The 22,006-nt window shown below is 36.3% G+C and overlaps 2 protein-coding genes across 3 annotated transcripts in view; one reads left to right on the top strand and one right to left on the bottom strand.

Moving 5' to 3' along the window:
* Nucleotides 1-11,572, top strand: part of LOC137388631 (protein arginine N-methyltransferase 5-like) — a 30,488-nt gene extending 18,916 nt beyond the window's left edge. The window contains exons 8-16 of the mRNA XM_068075107.1: nucleotides 1,087-1,164; nucleotides 1,343-1,401; nucleotides 1,480-1,602; nucleotides 1,990-2,165; nucleotides 4,502-4,611; nucleotides 4,715-4,808; nucleotides 8,292-8,405; nucleotides 9,559-9,623; nucleotides 10,969-11,572. Coding sequence (XP_067931208.1) covers nucleotides 1,087-1,164; nucleotides 1,343-1,401; nucleotides 1,480-1,602; nucleotides 1,990-2,165; nucleotides 4,502-4,611; nucleotides 4,715-4,808; nucleotides 8,292-8,405; nucleotides 9,559-9,623; nucleotides 10,969-11,121 — 972 coding nt within the window. The 3' untranslated portion in view covers nucleotides 11,122-11,572. The remainder of the gene's footprint in view (nucleotides 1-1,086; nucleotides 1,165-1,342; nucleotides 1,402-1,479; nucleotides 1,603-1,989; nucleotides 2,166-4,501; nucleotides 4,612-4,714; nucleotides 4,809-8,291; nucleotides 8,406-9,558; nucleotides 9,624-10,968) is intronic.
* On the bottom strand, nucleotides 11,513-21,494 carry LOC137388633 (E3 ubiquitin-protein ligase TRIM56-like). Of its 2 annotated transcripts, XM_068075108.1 has the most exons (5): nucleotides 21,419-21,494; nucleotides 17,965-18,580; nucleotides 13,178-14,228; nucleotides 11,987-12,008; nucleotides 11,513-11,652 (listed from the first exon to the last, which is right to left on the bottom strand). In XM_068075108.1, exons 1-4 carry the CDS (start codon nucleotides 21,424-21,426, stop codon nucleotides 11,989-11,991), a joined length of 1,695 nt encoding a protein of 564 aa, XP_067931209.1. In that variant the 5' UTR covers nucleotides 21,427-21,494; the 3' UTR covers nucleotides 11,513-11,652; nucleotides 11,987-11,988. The 2 variants fall into 2 exon arrangements, with proteins under 2 accessions (XP_067931209.1, XP_067931210.1); XM_068075109.1 differs by lacking the exon at nucleotides 11,987-12,008 and having other exon boundaries at nucleotides 11,544-11,652.
* Between the last annotated feature and the right edge of the window lie 512 nt (nucleotides 21,495-22,006).

Raw genomic sequence — 22,006 nt, 5'->3', positions numbered from 1 at the left:
CAGTTAATTATGGAAAAACGTATCTGCACTGCAAATCAAATACATACCATAATGTCCAGATCAGAATCATAATCGTCCTCAACTTCGGTATTAGAGATTGATGGAGTTAATTTCAATTTAAAAAAACTAGGAGAGAGTTTTTGTGATGACGAAGCCATTCCTAATAACTTGTGAAAACCTTGAATAATTTTGTAAAGTTTGATGCAATGGCAATAAAACTCGAAGCCCGGCGATGATTTTAAAGAAGTTTTGGAACTCGGCTACGTTTAGTACTTCTGCCTAGTGGCTATTTTTGCGATGACGCCATTCTGCATATCTTGTGACAACCTTGAATAATTTTGTAAAGAAATGTGATGCATTGCCAATGGTGTTAGCTCAAAGCCCAGGCAATGATTTTAAAAATGTTTTGAAACTCAACTACGTTTAGTATTTATATTAAAAACCAGCTTACCGGCTAGTTTTTAATTTGATGCAGTAGTTATTCTCCCTTGTGATTAAAAATAGAACTAATTATTCACGAAATTTTATAATTTGCGGAGTTGTCTGTTCGCGAAATCACGAATTTTTATAACCAACGAATATTTTCATCCTGTACGATATATACAATCGTAAGTCAAGGTTTGACTGTAATACTATGCCTAATACAATCGTAAGTCAAGGTTTGACTGTAATACTATGCTTAATACAATCGCAAGTCAAGGTTTGACTGTAATACTATGCCTAATACAATCGTAAGTCAAGGTTTGACTGTAATACTATGCCTAATACAATCATAAGTCAAGGTTTGACTGTGATACTATGCCTAATACAATCGTAAGTCAAGGTTTGACTAATACTATGCCGTAATACTAATAGCCGCGATCAAGTTAAGTCGATTTTAATCTTGAAACACCCTGGCAGTCAGATCACCTCAAATAAAAGATAATCGCAAATGGTAGAAAAATACCAATACTTTCTAATAAAATCTACTAAAAAATTTTTAAGATAATCTTAAATGAATTCAGGTGATAATTGAGGCACCTCCCCTCTGTTTTATTATCATATGCTCCTTTGTCATTTGTACACTTCCATCTCTGTTGCTTACAGCCTCTCATGGACAACCTTGAATCACAGACATACGAAACTTTTGAGAAAGACCCAATAAAATATGTAAAGTATGAGGAGGTAGGTAAGTCTATTGTACAACTCTATTGTTGAGAGTTGGGTGAAGTCCTAAGTCTATGTTTCTTTATGAGCCTTGAAATTGTTTGTACATTGAAACCTTAAACAGTTTCCCTTAGTTTTGTATAACGCCGTCATTTGTTGTTTCATGCAGTCTGATCTAGGTGTTGTCTTATTGCAGGCAGTTTATCAAGCTCTGTTGGACAGGGTGCCAGACACTGAGAAGGCCTCCACCACAGTGTAAGTATATGTCTTGATTGGTTGTGCTGGAATAACTTTCCTCGCCCGCACCATAGCTGCTGTTCTTGTTGCTTGTAGGATAGTAATGGTTGTCGGGGCGGGACGAGGCCCCCTGGTTAGAGCAAGTCTTCTCGCAGCTAAGAAGGCGGATCGGAAGATTCAGGTGTATGCAGTTGAGAAGAACCCTAATGCAGTCATAACGTACGTAGTGGAGGTGGTTTTTTTTGTAATTTAATTTTTCCTCTTAAATCAAGGTTTATTTATATTGAGTTAATTTTATTATTTATCGAATAAGATGTGGTGGATGGATGTTGATTCTTTGCTTATTCATCGCCTACTTGGTGATTTCTTGTCTCGTTCATCTACCTAGAGCGATTAATTTATTCTTGTATTTGCTTATATTTTTTTTTCAATTATAGATACTTATCCATGCATGGGTTCTCTATCTGTATTTATTGGAAAACTCTTGTCTGTTGTTTTTCTGATTTCCTAGAGTGTCGCATCTTACCAAGTCAGTTCTACTGTCATTGGGCCTTACGAACTTACAAGCGCCTTCTTGAACGGCTACACATATAATCTCTAATGTAGGCTAGAGAATATGAGGCTATATGAATGGGGTGAACAGGTAACTGTAGTGTCATGCGATATGAGAGACTGGAAAGCACCTGCTTTAGCCGACATCCTAGTAAGTGAGCTTTTGGGCTCATTCGGAGACAATGAACTTTCGCCTGAATGTCTAGATGGAGCACAAAAGTACCTTAAAGGTAAGCCATTGATATGGGAGTTATCTTACCTTGTCTGCGGACTCGTACCTGACTGACAGCATTGCTAGTCTGTAAACCTCCAATTCACAGCAAAAAGTCATATGATCAGAACATTGCCTGATAGCTATTTGATTGAATGAAAACATCATCTATTCATATGTGATTCGATGACATCAATAGATGATTAGGATACATGTCACCTGTTTACTGTCAGCGGTTGATACATATATTGTAATGTTATATACATACAGTAATACTTCAACTTACGAGCGCTCCAACGTACGAGAAACTTGAGATACGAGCCAGCTTTCAAGCAATTTTTAGCACTAACATACGAGCCATGTTTGAGATACGAGCACTTGAGTCAGTTGCCAAGTATGCCGGAGGTTTTTTATGAGAACAGCATCACTCTGTATTTTTCAACTGCCCAGGTTATACTGTTGTACCGTGTTTTTTGTGCACGATTTTCTGTGCAGAATTATGTGAATTCAACGTACTGTGCGTAGACCCAAAGTTTGCCAGTAAAATGAAAGATAATACAAAGAACAAGCAAATGATAACAATTGATATTAAACGGAAAAATATTGAAAATATGCGAAATGTGTATGCGTGATTGAGCTAGCTCGGCAATATGACAGAAATACATTCATAATTATCAAATAGAAGGATTATATTCAGGGCATTTAGTTCGAAAAAGGACTAACCATAGTTTCTAAACGGTGCAGCGATTTTCACGACTGCTGATGGCATTGGATAAACAATTGGCCGGTGACAGCGTAACTGAAACGATGCTATGTGAAAAGGTCGGCGCTATCTATCCAAACTGTTTAATAGACATTTGGACAAGCTGGCTAGTGGTCGTGCATTAACCATTTGTGACGACACCTGTGTTTGTCCTAATCGCAACATGTTGCAAGGGCGAGAAAGGCAAACGTCCTTAGATAGGTTTATCTTAAAACGGCCGGCTAGTCGTGAAAGCGGAAAAAGGAAAAATTTCTCGCTAACCAGCGAGAAACTTCAAACTATGAACGCCGAAGAAATTTTAATTACGTTTAGTTGAAAATGAAAGTTTGCTTCTAGGTTTGCTTCTAAGTTTGTCTTTTAACACTTTGATAAAATCCAAATTTATCAAAGTCAAATGTTGTAACGAAGGATAACTTATATCTCCCTTCCTGGCAAATGCGAGTGTTAACTGCTATTGTATGTATTTAATTTTACATTTTAATTAATCACATTTCCTTGCATTATTTTTTATTTGTTGTTTTTTGAAAGCATGTAGTACGTAAGGACAATAGCCAACATGTTCTTTCTGTTACAATATTTTGTTTTGAGTGTTTTATTTGCTTTTTTTAGAGTATGGAAACCAATCAATATATATTTAATTGTTCTATATATAAATAAATTGCACCAACATGCGAGTAAATTGACATACGAGCTCAGTCTCGGAACGCATTAAGCTCGTAAGTTGAAGTATGACTGTACTTCAACATTCTTGCTAAACCTTTATTCAATGTTTTATTCCTTTTCTGAGCAGAGGTGTGACAACTCTTGTGTTATTAAACTGAAGAGACTGTTAAGATCCATCGTTACAATGGTGTCATTAAGTTAATTCTTATGATATTTGAAAGTAGACAATTATAAATTTATTGACGTCCAAATCAATTATTATATTGATTTGTCTTTTTCTCATCACAAATGGTAGTCTGAGTGTATTTTGTTAATCTCGGAAATACAAGAGACGCCCTTCTAGTAGGGGTCATGCTATCAGTAATTACTCATTTCTTTTGCTTATCGATGACAGCGCTGTGTTTCATCAGTTAATATTTTACCTGATGTATTTTTATGTCACCCGATTAGTGATGTTTTTAGTTAAGTGTTACTAAATTGTCTCTCAACAAAAAGACTCGGCATGAAATGTTGCAAAGTATTGAAAACTAAAGCTCTGATGTAGTAACGATGGCGCTTAAATAAATCAGGAGGGGACAACTCATGATGAGAAAAGACTATTAAGATAAACTATAGCTTTTTCTATAAAGGCCTTTCTAAAACATTTTGTTTGTCATTCATTCCTACATCAACTTTTTTTCATGATGTTCAACTATGCCTAGTTTGTTTTATTTACTTTGTTGAATTGTGGGCTAACATTCAGTATACATAATAATAATAATAATCTAGTATTATTATTATTATCGAGTATCTAGCAAATACTCAATTTTTTCATTACTAGCAGTGAATCAGGAAGCCAGCCATACCTACTGATGTTGGACCTTGTGTGAGTCTCGCTTGGTTTTCTTTTACACCAGCATTGACTATGTCCTTGAAATGTTATATTTCAGAGGACGGAGTGTCCATTCCATGCTCTTATAGCTCATGGCTTGCTCCAATTCAGTGTCCTAAACTACACTCGGATGTGCGCGCCAACAGGGACAAAGACAAGCATCCGGATGTAAGTGCCCCTTGTATAATATCTTATTCCGACACTAGTCGTCAAGTGTCGACACTAGTCGTCAAGTGGCGACAAGTGATTAGCTATTATGCTCTTCTTGCAGACCTGCTTTGAGACCCCATACGTAGTACGACTTCATAACTGCCAGATCTTGTCAGAGCCTGTGGAAGTATTCACCTTTACTCACCCCAACAGAGGTATGGCGTCTCTTTCTATGCTCTATCCACTTCCACTTCTACCCTCTGGATGCGTATTATTCACATAATAGATATCTGTTTACACTTACATACAAGTGATTGCAATGTTAGCTTACCCTAGGACACTTATATTTCGCTAGTATTTAGTTTCGTGAGTAGCTCGCAGACTAAAATTTCGGAGCAACTTAATTTCGCAGCTCTGATGAGTGCGAAAATATAGTGATGTGAAAATAAATGCAGTGGAACAAACATAATTAGATTCCTCAGGTTCAGTTCACCGATAAAAAAATTTCAATTTACGACTAGTTTGTAATTGTGAACCGCAGGTAGAATGGTGTGGGCAAGGTCGATAATGCAATTTGATCGCTTGTTGCCATTTGTTTCTTGGACTATCAACAGGCCCGTTTCACTGGGGCAGCTAGCTGGACGGCTGAGCCGCCCCAACTTTTTGGGAATTTTTTACGGTGAGTGCAGTCCAACTCGGATAACTCGCCCTCAGATAAAATGTAACATTTCATCTCAAACACAAGGTCAACTCAAACGGATTTGTTTGGTCGGTTCCAACGCAATGATAAATTCCTTCCGATAACTCGACCTCAACATCATTTATTCGAAAAGTTATTTGCCCAACGGCCATGGACGCGGTTTTTATCGCTGTGGAATATCACTTCATTCCAAGCCCTAGAGACAAACATCAACTTCTAGTAGTTCTTAGGCATCATTATTATCATCATCAGAGGCAAAATATTTTTGTTAATGACTTTTATAAAGGTTTGCAGAAGATTAAGTTTTATCAAACACCCGCTTGGCCATGTCCCATCGAAAACGTAAAAGCCTCCGAATGAACTTAAAATAAAATCCGCAAAATTGATCTTTGTTAAAACGCTCAAAAAAAAAAGATGTCTTTTTCTGAGCATTTTAACTGCGGTCATGTTTTGCCTATTTTAATTTAAAAACGTCTCGTCAGTCACATCACTTAAAACAAAACAAATCTCAAAAAATTACAAGTTATTGAAGAGGTGTCAGTGGTGAATCCAAACCTTTCCAGAGCCATGCTGCTTGTGTAGTACTGCGAGTGTCAGTGCATGTGTCTTATTTTCTTTCAACACACGGTGCTCACTGCATTGATTGATGTCCCCAGCAAACGATAATCTACTAATTCGTGTGCATTGACATCAGATTCCTATCATTATAAATCATTCTTAATGGGAAAATAATCATAATTAATTGCAAAATAATAACGTAATAAATTTTGATAGTCAAATTATTTTGTTGGTTTATATTTTAACGATGCTATAGTGGTCGTTAAAAACGTTAAACTAAATGTCGTTATAAAATTCCATTCTACAGTATCAATGAACAAAGCTATTTAGTTTCGCTTTTTCGCTCGTTTGTTATGATAGTTTAGTTTCGCACATGAAACTTTCGCGAGAGGATGACACCGCAAAAACGCGAAAGTTAGATGCCACGAATACATAAGTGTCCTAGGGTAAAATATATATATGTGTTGCTATTTATGTAGTCTCTGAAGACCCGTTAAGTGGCTCGTCGCGATTCTACCAAACGTACTTAGACTATTAATCAAAATTTTCAGTGTTTAAACATGCATACAGTCAAACCCATCAGTACAGTCAAACCCATCAGTACAGTCATACCCATTGGTACAGCCAAACCCATTAATAGTCAAACCTATTAATACAGTCAAACTTTATATAGCTATGAAATATTAAAAGAAAATGGCATTTTGCTTGGTAATTGTCTCCTCAAAAATGGAATTTCAACGCAGTATAAACCTCTATACATTTATGACATATTAAAAAGAAACGTTATTTTGCTTTGTAACAGCTTTTTCGCCAATAGAACAAATGATGTTTTGCAAAAGTTAATAATTTGAAACCATTCGTTTTTTATTAAAAGACATGCGATTTGAATGGTGTTTTATGTTTAATAGTGTTACAATGTCTTATAGTTTAAATTCAAAACCTTCCCTATTGGAACATTCTGTCTAGAAAGTTTAGGAAACTGTCAATAATCATATTTTGAATGATACAAATCTATTTGGTAGATTATCTTACTATCTTACTATTCATGCTATGTTATATATAATATAAATGTGCATTAATTTATAGTGCAAGTCTAGCTGGTCCAAACTGTTTTCACATTATCTCAACACTTCTAGCAGTAAAATAAAATGGTTAGCATTTATTAAATATTAGCTAGAGCTCGGACTGTTGTATTTATATTTAAAAACAGGCTTTGTTGTATTCAGTATTATCTTGTTTGCTATAAGGTCACCCAAGACAAGTACTGTTAGTCATTCTGTTGTTGAAAAGACTCATGATGTGTTGTCTATTCGGGCCATGTAATAACAGAGCAAGAGCCAAAATGAAATACGTAGGTTTTGAGTGAAAAAATAAATGTGGTATCATAGCATTTGGCGCAACTAATTATGCGGCAGTCAAAGGATTGTAAGATACTAAGTTAATTAAAGTGAAAATCAAGAAAATTGGTTTTTATAGAGACACACGAACAGAATTGTAGCCTTGGGGCTAAAATTGGTAATAGAGATAAGTAATAGGAGATAAGTTGTAAAATTTAGACTAGGTAAAGTTTAAACTAAACTTTGTTGTCTATTTTCTTACATCTTATCTTTACAAGCCGTTAGTCTTTCACTCACGGAATTCCCATGTTCCAAAAGTTTTCCATTGTCATATTGTAGGTTGGAATTTACTGAATCAAACACTTTCATTTTTTGTATTTCTAATTTTTAAATGAGCTTAATAATTGGTCAGATAAAATTTCACCATTTTGAAATTTGTTTATTTTTGTAAAAATAAGAAACTATAGGTCGACTCTTAGCGCAAGTCAAACAATACCATTTTTTACTAGAGTGTAGAGTCAATTATCTGCTCAAATATTGGTCATACATGGTGGAGTTACTCAAAGATGGGGTTTAATTGTCTAGTCTAGATATCTATGGCTGTCATTCATTTATACCAAAACATTTGAGTGCCAATACGGGCAGACAGTCATACAGACATACAGACATACAGACGTAGGTTTAAACTTGGATTGAATATGATACTCATAATTATGTTTTTTTAAATAAAGAAAGTCCAGTTTTTCCATTATTTACTTTATGCAAATGGAATGCTTTCTATGAAGCATTAGTACCATGATAATATTAATATAATATCATTATGTTATCATTAAGCATCTACCATATATTCTCTTGGCTTCTCTTGTACGCTTCATTTCCACTCAAACTATGATGTTGCAATGCATGATGTGCACTTGGTGTTTTTACTAGATCATAACACGTTGGTTGTGTCTATGAATCACTGAGTTGGTGAATTATACTTGTAGATTTCAAGCCATCTTTTACAGCTTTTTTATTTGCTGTATAATGTAAACCGTGTTGTTTACAATTATACATAATAAGATGTTTTGCAAGTTTATAACAAGTTGTTTCATCACTTGTAGGTCAACTAGACAATGAGAGATATGGTTGTTTTACATTTACGATTCGGTCTGACACGGTCATGCATGGGTTTGCAGGCTACTTTGATACCGTGCTCTACAAAGATTTGTTTCTCAGTGAGTTTCTCTATCATAGCCCTCACCATTCTTCTCTATACTCTGGTCTAAAAGGCTCCTTTGTATGGCTTCTTGTCGCCAGGTGATCGTAATCTGCTCTTAACGGTTTACTTCCAACCAAGTTCACATTACAGGTATTTGGTATCCAAAGGTTCACCATGTTTTATTCTGCTGTGCTGTAGGTGCAAAATATGTGCAAATGTGATACCAAATGTGATATGTGGAAATTTTGACTCGTGATGACATCACGTGTCAAAATAATAAGCAAACTGTTGGAGTACGTTAGCGAAATGAAGATATTCCAATCTATGTCGTTTTCGTGATGGCTGCGATTAACTGTTCGTTTTTGAGTTTTTAAAAGCTTGTAATCACATTTCCACATATTTTGCACCTACAACACAGCGGAGTAAAACATGGTGAATCTGTTGATATCAAATAACTGTAATGTGAATTTTGTTGCAAGTCAATCTTTAATAAGTCAGGCCTGATCTCAAGACATTTCTTTCGTGATAAGGTGAAAGTTTTATTTTATCGAGCTTTTAACAGGTTTAGAGATATTAATAGTGATCCTCAAGCTCTCATGACAGTATTTCATAACTCACTAGTAGCTTATAGGAAACTAAACTTGTGTCCTCAGAGTTTGCTGTAGTTTGGGGTTAAGTTCACCCCGAGTAGATCTAATCTAAGACAAACAGAGAAATTACAGTAGAGCTATTTATGTGAGAAGATAATGGGCGTTGTGGTAATGGTTTAGTTGTGGAGTCAAAACTTTCTTTAAAACCTTTTTCTAAATAACTACACAAATAAATAATATGTTTCTGCAAAAAAGAAAAGCTAGAAATTATCTATTGACTTGTTAAAACGTGATTTAGGGAAAAATTAAGTAAACAACAATCAATAAATTGTTAAAAAGGCCAGTTCTGAAATGCAAAATCTTTACTTGAAATTCATGTGTTATATAATACAATAATGTATTGGATTAAGCATTATGTAAACTTTACAACATCTCATCATGAGATGGCGGCCATGATTTATATTATAGATATTCTGTATTGTTTTTGGCGAATCAGGAGTTATCTTTTTGTGCTGATCCAGTGAATAGGAGTTGTCTCGTATCGCTAAGTATTTCAGTGTGTTCACTTTTTTACAACAGGTATAGTTCCGAAGACCCATTCCCCTGGCATGTTTAGCTGGTTTCCTATCTTCTTTCCTCTAAAGGTTAGTGCTGTTGTCATAGCTTGCATATATGGGACTTGTATGTCAAGCAGGGTTGTAACAACTCTATGAAATGTTCGTATGGATAAAGCTGCCCCTGTATATACTGTATTGGCTGCGTGCTATTATGTTGTGATGTGTGTATATTGTGATATAAATTTTTGTTGACATGTTGCAACAGCACTTAAAATGGACGCAAAGTTTATTTCCAAGAATAACACAATTAAGTAGGTCACAGTTAGTGAAGGAGGTTTTATCTAAATTACAAGAACATTAACTACATACTGAGTGGATCATTTGTGACTGATCATTCTACCGCCAACATTAGCTCTTTGTGTTGGGAAAAAAGACTACATTGCACTGGATTTGAACTCACACATTCGGCTTAGCAGACAGGCACAATAACGTCTGAGCCACTTGACCACTTCGCTGTATTTGGGAATAGTTGTGCAGATACTTATTACACGTGATGATTTCAAACAGCTCACCAGACTGACAGGGTTTAAACTTATAAAAAGGTTTTTATTGTCACTTCACCTCAGAGACACACAAACAGATGTGTAGGCTCAGAGATGCGCAGCTAGAGTTGACGCTAGAGATACAGTGTTACTTCTATAACATAGACTAGAAGAGGTTTACGCTAATATAGCTTATATATTTCTTGTTATTTGTGTATTTTTTGTGTCTCTGTTTTAATTTTAAGCATTATCCTTTTTTGTGTATGAATTTGCTATTGCTATTTGCTGAAAATTACTTCAGGTGGCGAGTTAAAAAAATTTTATTCAACACTATATCATATGTTGAAAAATTATTTGCTTAGGCAATCGCAAGTAGAGCTTTGACTGTATTTGTGAGCTTTGACTGTACTTGTAAGGTTCGACTGTATTTGGGAGCTTTGACTGTACTTGTGAGGTTCAACTGTACTTGTGAGCTTTGATAGTACTTGTGAGATTTGACTGTATTTGTGAGGTTTGACTTTACTTGTGAGGTTTGACTGTACTTGTGAGGTTTGACTGTATTTGTGAGGTTTGACTGTACTTGTGAGCTTTGACTGTACTTGTGAGGTTTGACTGTACTTGTGAGGTTTGACTGTACTTGTGAGGTTTGACTGTACTTGGGAGGTTTGACTGTCCTTGTGAGCTTTGACTGTACTTGTGAGCTTTGACTGTACTTGGGAGGTTCGACTGTACTTGGGAGGTTCGACTGTACTTGTGAGGTTTAAATGTAAGGACACCTTCTGCGTCAATTGTATGGCGTCAATTGTATGAAGAACAAAATTGCTCACTCGCATTGACTTGAGCATTTTATAGATATAACCACCATCCTTACGTGTCCATCTTATCCACAGGAGCCTGTTCATCTAACCGCTGGAGCTACAGTCAAGGTGCACATGTGGAGACGGGTCTCAACCAAGAATGTTTGGTATGAGTGGACTATATCCGAGCCTTATCCAGTCTCCATACACAACCCTAAGGGGAGGTCATACACCATTGGACTCTAGGCTACCACTTAGTCATCTATCAGTTTTTGTTTATATTGTTACACGACTAGGTGATAAATGACAGCTTACAAAGCAGTGGATGACCAGGTGGTATTATCAGTGTCTCCTTTATTGTTTAAATGGCTGCTCGCTTATGTTGAGTTTATTTTCAAAACTTGGCCCCTTGATTGTGTTTTTCTCTCCAAGTCAGTTTTGTTTTAAACACAAGATATTTGAATCATTTTAAAAGGTGTACATTTGTATAGCGGATTGTTAGGCAGTAAACTAGGGTGTACATTTGTGTATAAACACAGCGTTGGCAACAAAATAAGTATTTTTGCTTCGTATCTAAGGCCTATGGACAGTATAAGATAACTCCTAACTGCCTACTACATACCATTGTCTAGAAATGGACCAATATAATAACTGATACATCAAGAAAAGGGGGTAAAGGATGGCCTAGTAGGAGAACATCATGGTGGGTAAACACAGCGATGTCGTTGTGGGTAGAAGGCTTGTTCTTTCAAATGACTCTGCTTCAGCTGTCATCACCTGGCAGGTACAAATAGACAGCCACTGACCATGACCTCATATATATATTTATATAGCAGAGCAAGAATAGGCAGGTTGATCATTTTAAAATTAGTTGTAATCATTTTTGAAAGAATCTTTTGCTCAGCCAAAAATCTCTTATAGCAAAACTTCAAGAACCACTAAAAAACCTATTGCAACGCGTAGCAGCTGTTTGCAAACATCACTGGAGAGGAGTGTGCATGCAAACATGGGTTCTCGCAGCCACTTCAATGTTTTTAAGTAGAATACTCTCACAATAATGCAAGTGGAACTAAGTAAGATGGGATTCAACCACATGCAAAACTAGCCTTACCATCATTGATGTCTTCTGTGTGCTACATGAATATTACATGCATGATTACAACTTCTCGCTCATGGAGAGGTTTTTAATCGGAGAGACTTAGATAATCAATGAAAGGTCTATTAATGCAATTATTAATGCATCGTTCTTTGAGGTTTTTGAAAAATTTGAAAAGTGCTTCGGCATTTGTCACTTCACGCAGTCACATAGTTTTATAGATGTCTGTGAATACTTCCTTAAACTGATAACAAACCAGCTATAAAAATTTGCTCCTGTACTGAATGGTATAACTAGAAGTCAACCATTATATGTGGTTAGCTTGTGTTTTATGGTTAGATCTTCATTGGGTCTATATGTCAACTGTGTTTACATCCAGGTATCTGGATCTAATAACTGTGTTTTCATGCTTCAAACGGATTCGGGGTTGCTTCCATTCCTAATCATAGAAACAGCAAAATCTTAACTGATTCGACGATTAAAAACTTCGCTTTGCTAAATTTTACTATCATAGAAACAGGCACTGCTGATGGATCCAAATAGGAATGCAAAAATTAAATTATGATCTGGCATATTTAGTGCAATTAGTTGACTACACATGAATTGAAAAGTGACCATGACCCAAAAGCAAGTCTATTTTAACATTTTTTTTTTTGAGAGATACATTACGAATCTTGGAAAGGTCTATATGGTGCAACTCCAAATCATTGAAACGGTAGGTCCAATAAACGGTAGGGCAACTCCGAAGCCATTCCAAGCATTGTAACACGATAAATAAGTGACAACCAACACCTGTGCTAATGAGGAGTCCTGTTATATGAACAAGAAGTTATGCGTCAGTAAATGTGCTGATATGAACAAATAATTCCGAACTGGTTTCATTTTGTGTGCGTACATGTTCTTCCAAAAACATCACATTTATCGACTGGCCCTCTTTAAAAATAAAGAAAGCAAAAGTGGTAATGCACAGGATGTTGTTGCAAGTAACATAATTTTTGTTTGTTTAAACAGTGTAGGCGTGATCAGAATCATTCTGCAATTCCTACGGAAGCTAATTACATAATGAATCTCCTAAATCCTAAGAAGAGTGAAGCATATCAAATCACTCCAGAAATAACATTATCAAATATTGACTTGGCCTTTATAAAACCGGGCAGCGGTGATTCCGCTTTGTTATGCCTGTAATCAAACTCATTATACACATACCTGATGCTGTTGAATCGCTTGGGTAGGAATACTTCTCCGGGTCACCCCTTGTTGTACGGGCCCTTTCTCGCCGCCGACGTCTTCTCTGTGATGTCGTCTCATCGTCGAGAGAGGTTCTGACGTAAGATGAGTTGCTATCCAGGCTGCCTTGATGTACTGTGTACCGTGACCTGTGAGGCATCTCAAGGGCTGCCGCAGCTTCATGCATCACCATTGCATGATACGTTTCTGACATGGTCTCTGTCTGTGTCTCACTATCAGTCGTTACAATGGCCTTCGTGTTTGTGCAGACTTCTCTTTGGCTGCCCATGCTCACGTCGGTTTGTGTCTCTGTTGTGCTGATGTAGTCATCGATGTCAAATATATTCTGACCTTCGTTATAGCTGTGAGCTCGTCGTGCAGCAGAGAGGAGTGGCCGGTCGTTGTCATGGATGTAGCCCATGTCAAGCATGCCAGGAACGTACTGAATCACTTTGCTTGCTGTTCTGGGCAAGTCACCGATGGCCGCTTGTCCAAGCATTTCTAGCTTGTTCTGCACTTCCTTTTTCAGTAATAGTAGCTCCATATCTTTCCCTTTAACTACTAGGTCAGTTAGTTTGACCGTGCTCTGCAATGCATCATGGTTAGCTTGTAGGTCGTCCTTACTCTCAATCAGGCTCATCGTCTCTGGGCCATAAATATTATGTATTTCTTCGATCAGTACTTTTTCGCGATTTTTGATTTCGCTAATCATGTCAAGCGAAATATGTTTTATTTTTTCCTCTGCTCCTCGAATTGTTGTTTCACACTTGCCAATAATAGCCAGCTGTGACTCCAGCTGTTCTAATTTGTTTTTACAATTGGACAAAAGGCCTTCGATATTTCCTTTGTACTTTTGCACGGCGTCACTAAATTGTGCTACATCATGATTTCTGTGATCGTTAAAGGTACATAAGATGCATATCGCTGTCTCGCAAGTCTCACAGTAGAATCGGACTGCCTCATCGCTGTGCTCTTTGCACTCGATTTCCTTCTCTATCTCCACATCGAAAATGTTGTGATTCTTTGTAACCTGGTAACAAGAAAGATTTTTATGATCATGTGATCACATCTGCTAGGGAGATTATAAGAAAGTTTAAGAAGAGTAAAATACGGCCAATGATTTAGAACTTAGATTTTCTGCAACATATATCGTTGTGCCTATCATAACGTACTAATGATTTCTTTTGAATACAATATGCCCTGTACATACTCACAATTTTTTATTTACTACCAGTGCTGCCGGATCCAACGTTCCTGTACATTATTTTAGTGGTTAACTTACCACTTCTACTAATTTTTAAAAATGAAAAAGAAACGCTATTATATAATTGAATGAGCCAATGAGATGCAAACAATAAAAAGTGTTTAGATCAGACGCCAACATGCTAAATGTGTACCTCATGCTGCCAAAAGCGTGTACTAAAACATTGCTGAGATTGCTGTCGACGCCCATGCTGAACGTCGGCCAGTATAGTCGCTGGTAGTAGGATGTTTCTTGACAGAGACAATAATCTGTTTGAACACAATTATGTTGTCCAATTACTTTCATTGAACATCACTTTTGACTTAACCAAATTTAGTAAAAAAGGCCAATTTTCTTCTTATAATCTTACCAGATATTACTGCAGTTATAGAACTCTTGGTTTTTAATAAAGTAATGCTTTATTCTTATTTATGTGTTTCAGTAAAGATTTACAATTTTAATATTATTAAATACAAATTATAATAAAGAAAAGGTGCAAATGCTTTTGTTCGAGTAGGTAGAATTGTGAAAAAAATATTGTTTTTTTCTCCAAATCTTTTCATAAATTTTACAAAAAGTATCAACCGACAAGTTTATAAGGATGATTCAGTGACTAGCTTTAAATTATTTGAAAGTGTCTTAAAATTGAAATACACTTGTATATGAAAACTTCTAATGGCACATGTACATGATTACAGAACTCTTGCAGGATTTCAAGTATAGATAGAGGCTACCACTTTATCATATTAAGTAAGCAATAGCTCGGAGCTCATTAGGAGCCAGCAAAGAAATTGAAAAAGTGGCGAAATATCTCCCACTCGGAGAGGAGATTAAACATTGCTGGCATGTAACAACAACTGTAATTCCAGTAGTCATTGAAGCATTGGGAGCAATAATATCTGTACTTTAAATCTGCCTAAATACTGGCAAAAGTCAGGGTGAGTTGCAGAGAGCGCATAGGGAACTGCTAATATCAGGAGTGCTTAAACTCTCATGTCTCAGGTAGGAGACTGAGCGTGTGTATACATTACCACACACTTGAGTTAAGTAGGATGAGGAAGCTACTTTTGTATATTTATAGATATAATAATAGCCCGCAGATGCTAGCTTTAAACTCTGTATCTTCTCACCCATTTCCTATACTTTAGTTAATTTTGTGTTTAGTAGTTTTTTTAAAAACTAGCAAACCAACTTATTAATGCAGTGTGTACAATTGTGTCATACAAATCTTCATTTTTTTCGTTCAACTACAAAAAAATTTGTGTATTCTCTGTTAAGGTTTAACCTAAAAAATACAAAAGGGTATGTAAAAGTTTAGATAGCTAAGAAATGAAAATATGTATTCCTGTGAAACGTTTTCGCATTATACATTTACACAGCTCATTTCAGATAAAAAGCAACCTTGTTCTAGTAATATATGCTCAATTCTTTGAGCCAAAAACTATTAAGTTGAGTTTAGGTTGAAACTGTGAAATAGATAAAAAAGAAGTTAGGCAAGGAAAAAAAGGAAGAGTAGAATTGCTAACAATAAAAAAGACAAAATAAATGGGTAAGGAAAAAGTAAAAGGCTCTATTACTCTTCGGGATATATTTAAATTTTTTAATTGTTGATATCTACATTAATACACGGTGCTGACCTCCTGCTGCCAACAGTACCATGTACATGCCATTAGTTCAGACTGCTGACCTCCCGCTGCCAACAGTACCATATACATGCCATTAGTATTTAGTACACGCTGCCGACTATACTCCAAGCGCAATCTGTTGGCAATAAATCCAATTAACTGATGAAAGTTTACGTTAAGCGAACTTTTAGGGTTGCCGATGCAAGTAGAAGGGCTCTACTGAGACCTACCTATGGGTATTCTTTGAATGGAAGAAAGCTTTTACATCGTGCTGTCTGAAGTAGCCTACTATTTTAAAAAGGTGGTCTGCTAATCTACTAACTATTGCGTATATTGTGCATATAAAATGTTGCTAAAATGGTTAATAATAATTTAGTTTGCAAAAGTGAAATGAGATATTAAGGATGAACTGACAATTCCTAAATCAAGTGTACCGCGCTCGTGAATATATCAAAGATTGTGAATATGTTAGTAGTCCCTTTTAATTTGCAAAAACGATATTAAACAAGGGATTGTTCTACTGTCATATGCTGGCACAGACAGACATAAGGAACCATTTCACGCTGAGAATGATCTTGACAATGACAAAAATACATGTTAATTTGAAAGAATGATCTTACTGAGATTTGAGTTCAATTTCAAATCTTTCTTTTTTTCTGATTGCTACGGTGAGCCGATAGCAATTTTTTACTCAATATTTTCCATTTGACAATTACTCATACCTTTGACATACTATCACATCATGTCATAGAATAGAAACACTACGTTTCATAAAGTGGTGGCACATCGAATATTGGGTCTGTTAATGTAAGATGTGTCGATGGGTTGGTAAATAGTCTACGGCTCATTTACTGGAGCGATCCAAAGAGCTGGTTTGTTGTATTATCACTTAGCTCTGGGGAAAAAATTTGCTGTTAGATTTTTAGTCATTTTTTTTAATAAGGACAACAATGACATAGTGCAGAAATTAGGTAAACAACTTATATATATATATCTATATTTCTCAATGTATGTCGTGTACATGTCGGTTTTTCAGCTATAGATCTTAAAATCTTGAAAGAGATGTTCCATACCGACGTGAATGCGATCTCGGACCAAACCGTTCACAAGTCTTATGCCTAGCCCACTGGACTGTGGAAGTCAAATTGCTAGCCTTACAATTTAAGGCATTATATCAGAGCAATACCTAACTGCTTTACGTATGACATACGTAAAGCACGTATGACATACGTATGACATACGTATGCTATGACTTACGGGTCATAGCATAATGTCACGAGAAGCTGTTCGCTCACATTATTAAACTGCCTAATAGCAAAACTCTCACTACTTCTCATTGTTTATAAGACAAAAAACTTTTCTCATGATATGTAGTTTGAAAGTTAGAATGGCAAATGTTGTAATATGTTAAATAAAAATCAATTTTCTGTCCAAATACTCTTCTATTACACGGGCAACGCCGGGTGGCACAGCTAGTAATATATAATATAGTGTTTTTACTGAATAACAAAACCTCTTATATATAATAGACTAGCACCTTGGCAGTCCAGCCTGCTGTAAGAGATCGCTAGCTTTAATAAATGTATGTAAAATTATTCTGCACTTTATGAAGATCGTCCAGCAGCGTAGATAGTAGTGTGCCTGAATGTTAAAATGAAAGTATGTGATTGAATCCTGTGCGAAGCAATCTTTTTTCCAAACGTCCAACCATGACTTTGGACGGACAGACAGACACAGCTCTTATTATAGTAATCTGAGTTATCTGACACCAAGATCAGTGGTTGCATATGAAAACATGCTATGGTAATTAACATCCCCAAGACCAATTTTTCAATAAACCATCATTTAATCAAAGCCTAGTATTGATGATTGTCAGGGTATACCAGGTTCCTGCTTACTTTTGTATCCAGATGCTGCTCTACACAATCTTTGCACAAGAGTTTGTTACAGTCGAGGCATTTCGAAGACGCTTCGCTGTGTTTCCTGCTCACCAACTTACAAATATCACAGAACGGGTATTTAGATGGCTTCTGTCTGTCAATAACTTCTGTCAAACTTGAGACGAGAAAATTGTCAGGAAGTTTTCTGACACCTCCTAATGGCAGCGTTGTTCTCTTGCGACAAAGGGGACACGTGAACTCTCTGTAGTCGCTGTACTTTTTGTATGAGCCTTCCGAGTTGGCGTGACTTTCGATGCAGTCCTCGCAGAACGTGTGCAAACAGTTCAGACTCTTTGGGTTGGTAAAACCTTCGAGGCAGATCTTACAACAAAGAAACTCATCATGAATCATTTGCGCAAGCAAACCATTCTTGGTTTTTCCGACCATCGACATTCTTTTTCCTTCGTCTAAACTAGCATGATCGGATATCGTGTCCTTGGCTCTTCTGTCAGCCGTCTTTAGCCTGTCACTAGAGTCGAATAAAGGAGACGACGTGTAGTGGCTGCGAGACCTCCGACTGAAGTCGGTTGGACTACTTGACAATTGCGGGCTGCGCGTATAATCTCGGGAGTGCCTAAAAAAGACGAAAAACAAACTTGGATTAACTGGCCGAAGAACAAGATGCAAACAATATTTAGCCAAGTGCAAACATTTGCAGACTTGCCAAGCCTCTGATATGAATGGCACCTATTAGTCCATGTCTTGAAAGTTGAAGAGTGTGTCATTTCACATAATTTTGATCTGATGTGTGATCAGATCCTTGTTCTCATCCCGTATACAGTGTTGTTAGAAATTATGGAGCCAACCAATAATTGGCGCCTTTGTTCATCTTGGCAGCCTTGCTGGAGCAAGGTTCATCTATTTAATTACCACATAGTGCACATCACTAGATACATGAATCTCTCCTTATTCTAAAAAAACGGCTTTTTAGTATTATTTTATAGCCGACTTGTTGGAATTATGGTCTTCATGTTATATCTAGTAATCTGGTAAACCAGCCAACTTTCACACCTCCACTGACCCTTTTCAAGGTCACCAGTTATTGAAATGGTTGTTCAAATTATGTTGCAATAGTATCACAAAATTAATTAGTTTAGAAAACAAAAGGCTATCAAATGATTATTGTCAAGGTCAGTTGAATACACATTATAACTGAGAAAAATTAATTATCAATTAATTGCTTCTTAGAAAGTAACATCATATTAGTCCCTAGAAAATTCTACATCTAATGGAATATGGTTTGTGATGGTTTCCAGTAAAACTAATGCAGTACACCATCACTACCAGCAAATGCCTCTTAAAATGTGAGGTGGTCTCACAGTTTCTGACAGCGCTAAATACATAAACAGCAGGAGCTGGATGCGGATGTACAGATCTCACCTTAACAAGCAGTTCAACTCTTACACGTAATTGGAAGCTCTGTGGTCAGCGTATACACTAATCCCAATTTTGTTTGAACTGTAAAAATATTTTATAGCGGTCTATAAATATTTAAATTACACCCGGCGCAGCCGCATGTAAGCATGTAAACCGTAAGCTCTACATTGATTGTCTAAAAGCTACCCTTATATAGATGCATAATTATGTATGTGTGTACAAACAGTGGCCTGGAGATACATACGCATGTGATTAAGAATGATTGCACAACATTATAGCAACCATCTTGGCTCCTGATGCCGTAATCGTTTAGTTAACCTGGAACAGATGGGTTACTAACTACGGAAGAAAAGCATTACAAGTCACTGGTAAAATTGAAATACCTACGGATTTCAGGCAGCGTGTATCAATTGTCAATGTAGAGCTCATTGGCTGTAGCAACAGAGCACACAGTCAGGCATAACTAAAGCATAATGCTACAAATTGGAAAGTTACATCCGTTTTAATACTGCCTTGCATTCTGTTTCAAATTCTGTTTATATTTTCACAGAGTAATTTTGCGAGGTTAAAGGTAAAATACTGTGTTCCTAGATAATGCTTGTCAAACTTGGCATCAAGGACACATAACTGGGTCTCAATGGCTGCCAGCCACAAAGATTTGTAGTTTTAATCAATTATGTTCAGAAGTTTTTGTTCTTCATCAAAGTTTATTTGGTTTTTCTGGTTAGTCACTTTTCTACATTCCTCAGTTTATAGTATAGATTTCAAATAGAAGCTAGGATTTTAAGTTTGAACCATATAGTATGCTGGACTAAAAGTACAGTTCAACAAAAAGGGATTGTGCTAAATTAAAAATGTTATTTTATATTAGATTTAATTGCGATAAGAAATAAAGTAGTCAGATAGATAGTAAGCTGTATAGCTGTATAGGATAGTTATGTAGCTAGATTGGATAGTTGTAGCTAGATAGGAGATCTATGTATCTACATAGGATGACTATGCAGCTAGATAGGATAGCTATGTAGCTAGATAAGATAGCTATGTAGCTAGATAGGATATATCTGTAGCTAGATCAGATATATATAGCTTTCAATATTTACTTCTACTACCAATGTTACTGTTACTAATACTAATGTTATTATCATAACTGTTATTTTTACTCTTACTATTATTATCGCTATTACTATCATTATTAGTTTCACTAAGATGATAGAGAAACATTTACCGACACCTAGTGTAACTCCTTCATTCAAATGAACCAGCATGCAGCGATTGCCCTTGTGAGCCTGAGGACAGAATACTGGCATGGCTAACAAAAAAGACATGAAAGAAGACAATATTGTACCTTGAGAGCCGAGAAGGTTTAGAGAGATCAACTTAAGGCACATCCTGCAGTAAATAGAGCTCCAAGTGTGATGAAGAAATGTTCTCATTGAAGAGGGAAGTATGTTACAGGTAAGTATGTTCAAAGTAAATATGCTGTATGATACAACTAAATATGTCAAAGTGCCTTGATTACAGGTATCTCAGAGAGAAGCATGTCAAAGGTAAGATATTACAGGTAAGTACTATTCTTGTGTTGCTCAGGTCATATCGTTGTTGAAGCTACAACGGTGTGATAACACGTGTCTAGTTTAAACAAAAACAACTGTACCAATATTTTCATCTGAATACCGAAATTGCATTATCAATATTACTAGTTAGCAATATTATGACTGGCAATAGAGGAACTCACTAAAAAAAGAAAAGATTATATAGCTGACACTAGTAGTATCTAGCTATAACTAGATACCTGTGTTTTGTAGAATATCACATTTATATTTCTCATTTATAACTCTGTCTAACTCTTCCTCTTTATAACAGCTCAACTAGACAGCACACAGCATTTTTATCTGCTGTACACTTAACAAATGTTCATTTCAATTTTGAAACTGTCTTCAGTTCTTCAATATTTCTTTCATATATCTTATTCCGTCGCAGACACAAACTCTCTCATCCCTCGTTCTTCAAACTCTGTAGAAACATAACTAGATACCTGTTCATAGCGCAGCTCAGAGTCTTACGATAGTTGAGAGAGAACTCCAGCTAGGTAACAGCTATGTCTGTGAAGTCTAACTAGCAAATAATATCAGTAATTAGATGCGCAAATAATTGCTGCTGTGAAATATTGCGGGAATGCTAATTAGCGCAGAGCAACATGAATTTCAGCTGCCAGAATACCAGCCAATCGTTTGCTAAAACATAGACATAGGCATAAGGCGCAATAGACATCAGGATGTGCCTTGGTCTTCGTGAGCCAATCTAGACATCAAGGTTAAGCACTAATCAACACACGAAAATGAACACTGGACATCGAGAGATGCTCTAAACATCAAGAGATGCAATAAATATGGAGATATGCACTAGACATCAAGAGACACACTAGACATCGATCGATTCACTAGACATCGAGAAATACACTAGACATTGTGAGACACTCTAAACATGGAGAGATTCACTAAACATTGAGAAATGCACTAGACATGGAGAAATGCACTAGACATGGAGAGATTTATCAAATATGGGAATGAAAAACTTTTATAATAGTGCTAATCAATATTTCATATCCTGATTTCAAAGATGA

This window comes from Watersipora subatra, chromosome 2, assembly GCF_963576615.1.
Source record: "Watersipora subatra chromosome 2, tzWatSuba1.1, whole genome shotgun sequence".
NCBI lineage: Eukaryota > Metazoa > Bryozoa > Gymnolaemata > Cheilostomatida > Watersiporidae > Watersipora > Watersipora subatra.
Note: the sequence above shows the minus strand (reverse complement) of the source record. Positions and strands in the feature narration are given on the sequence as shown.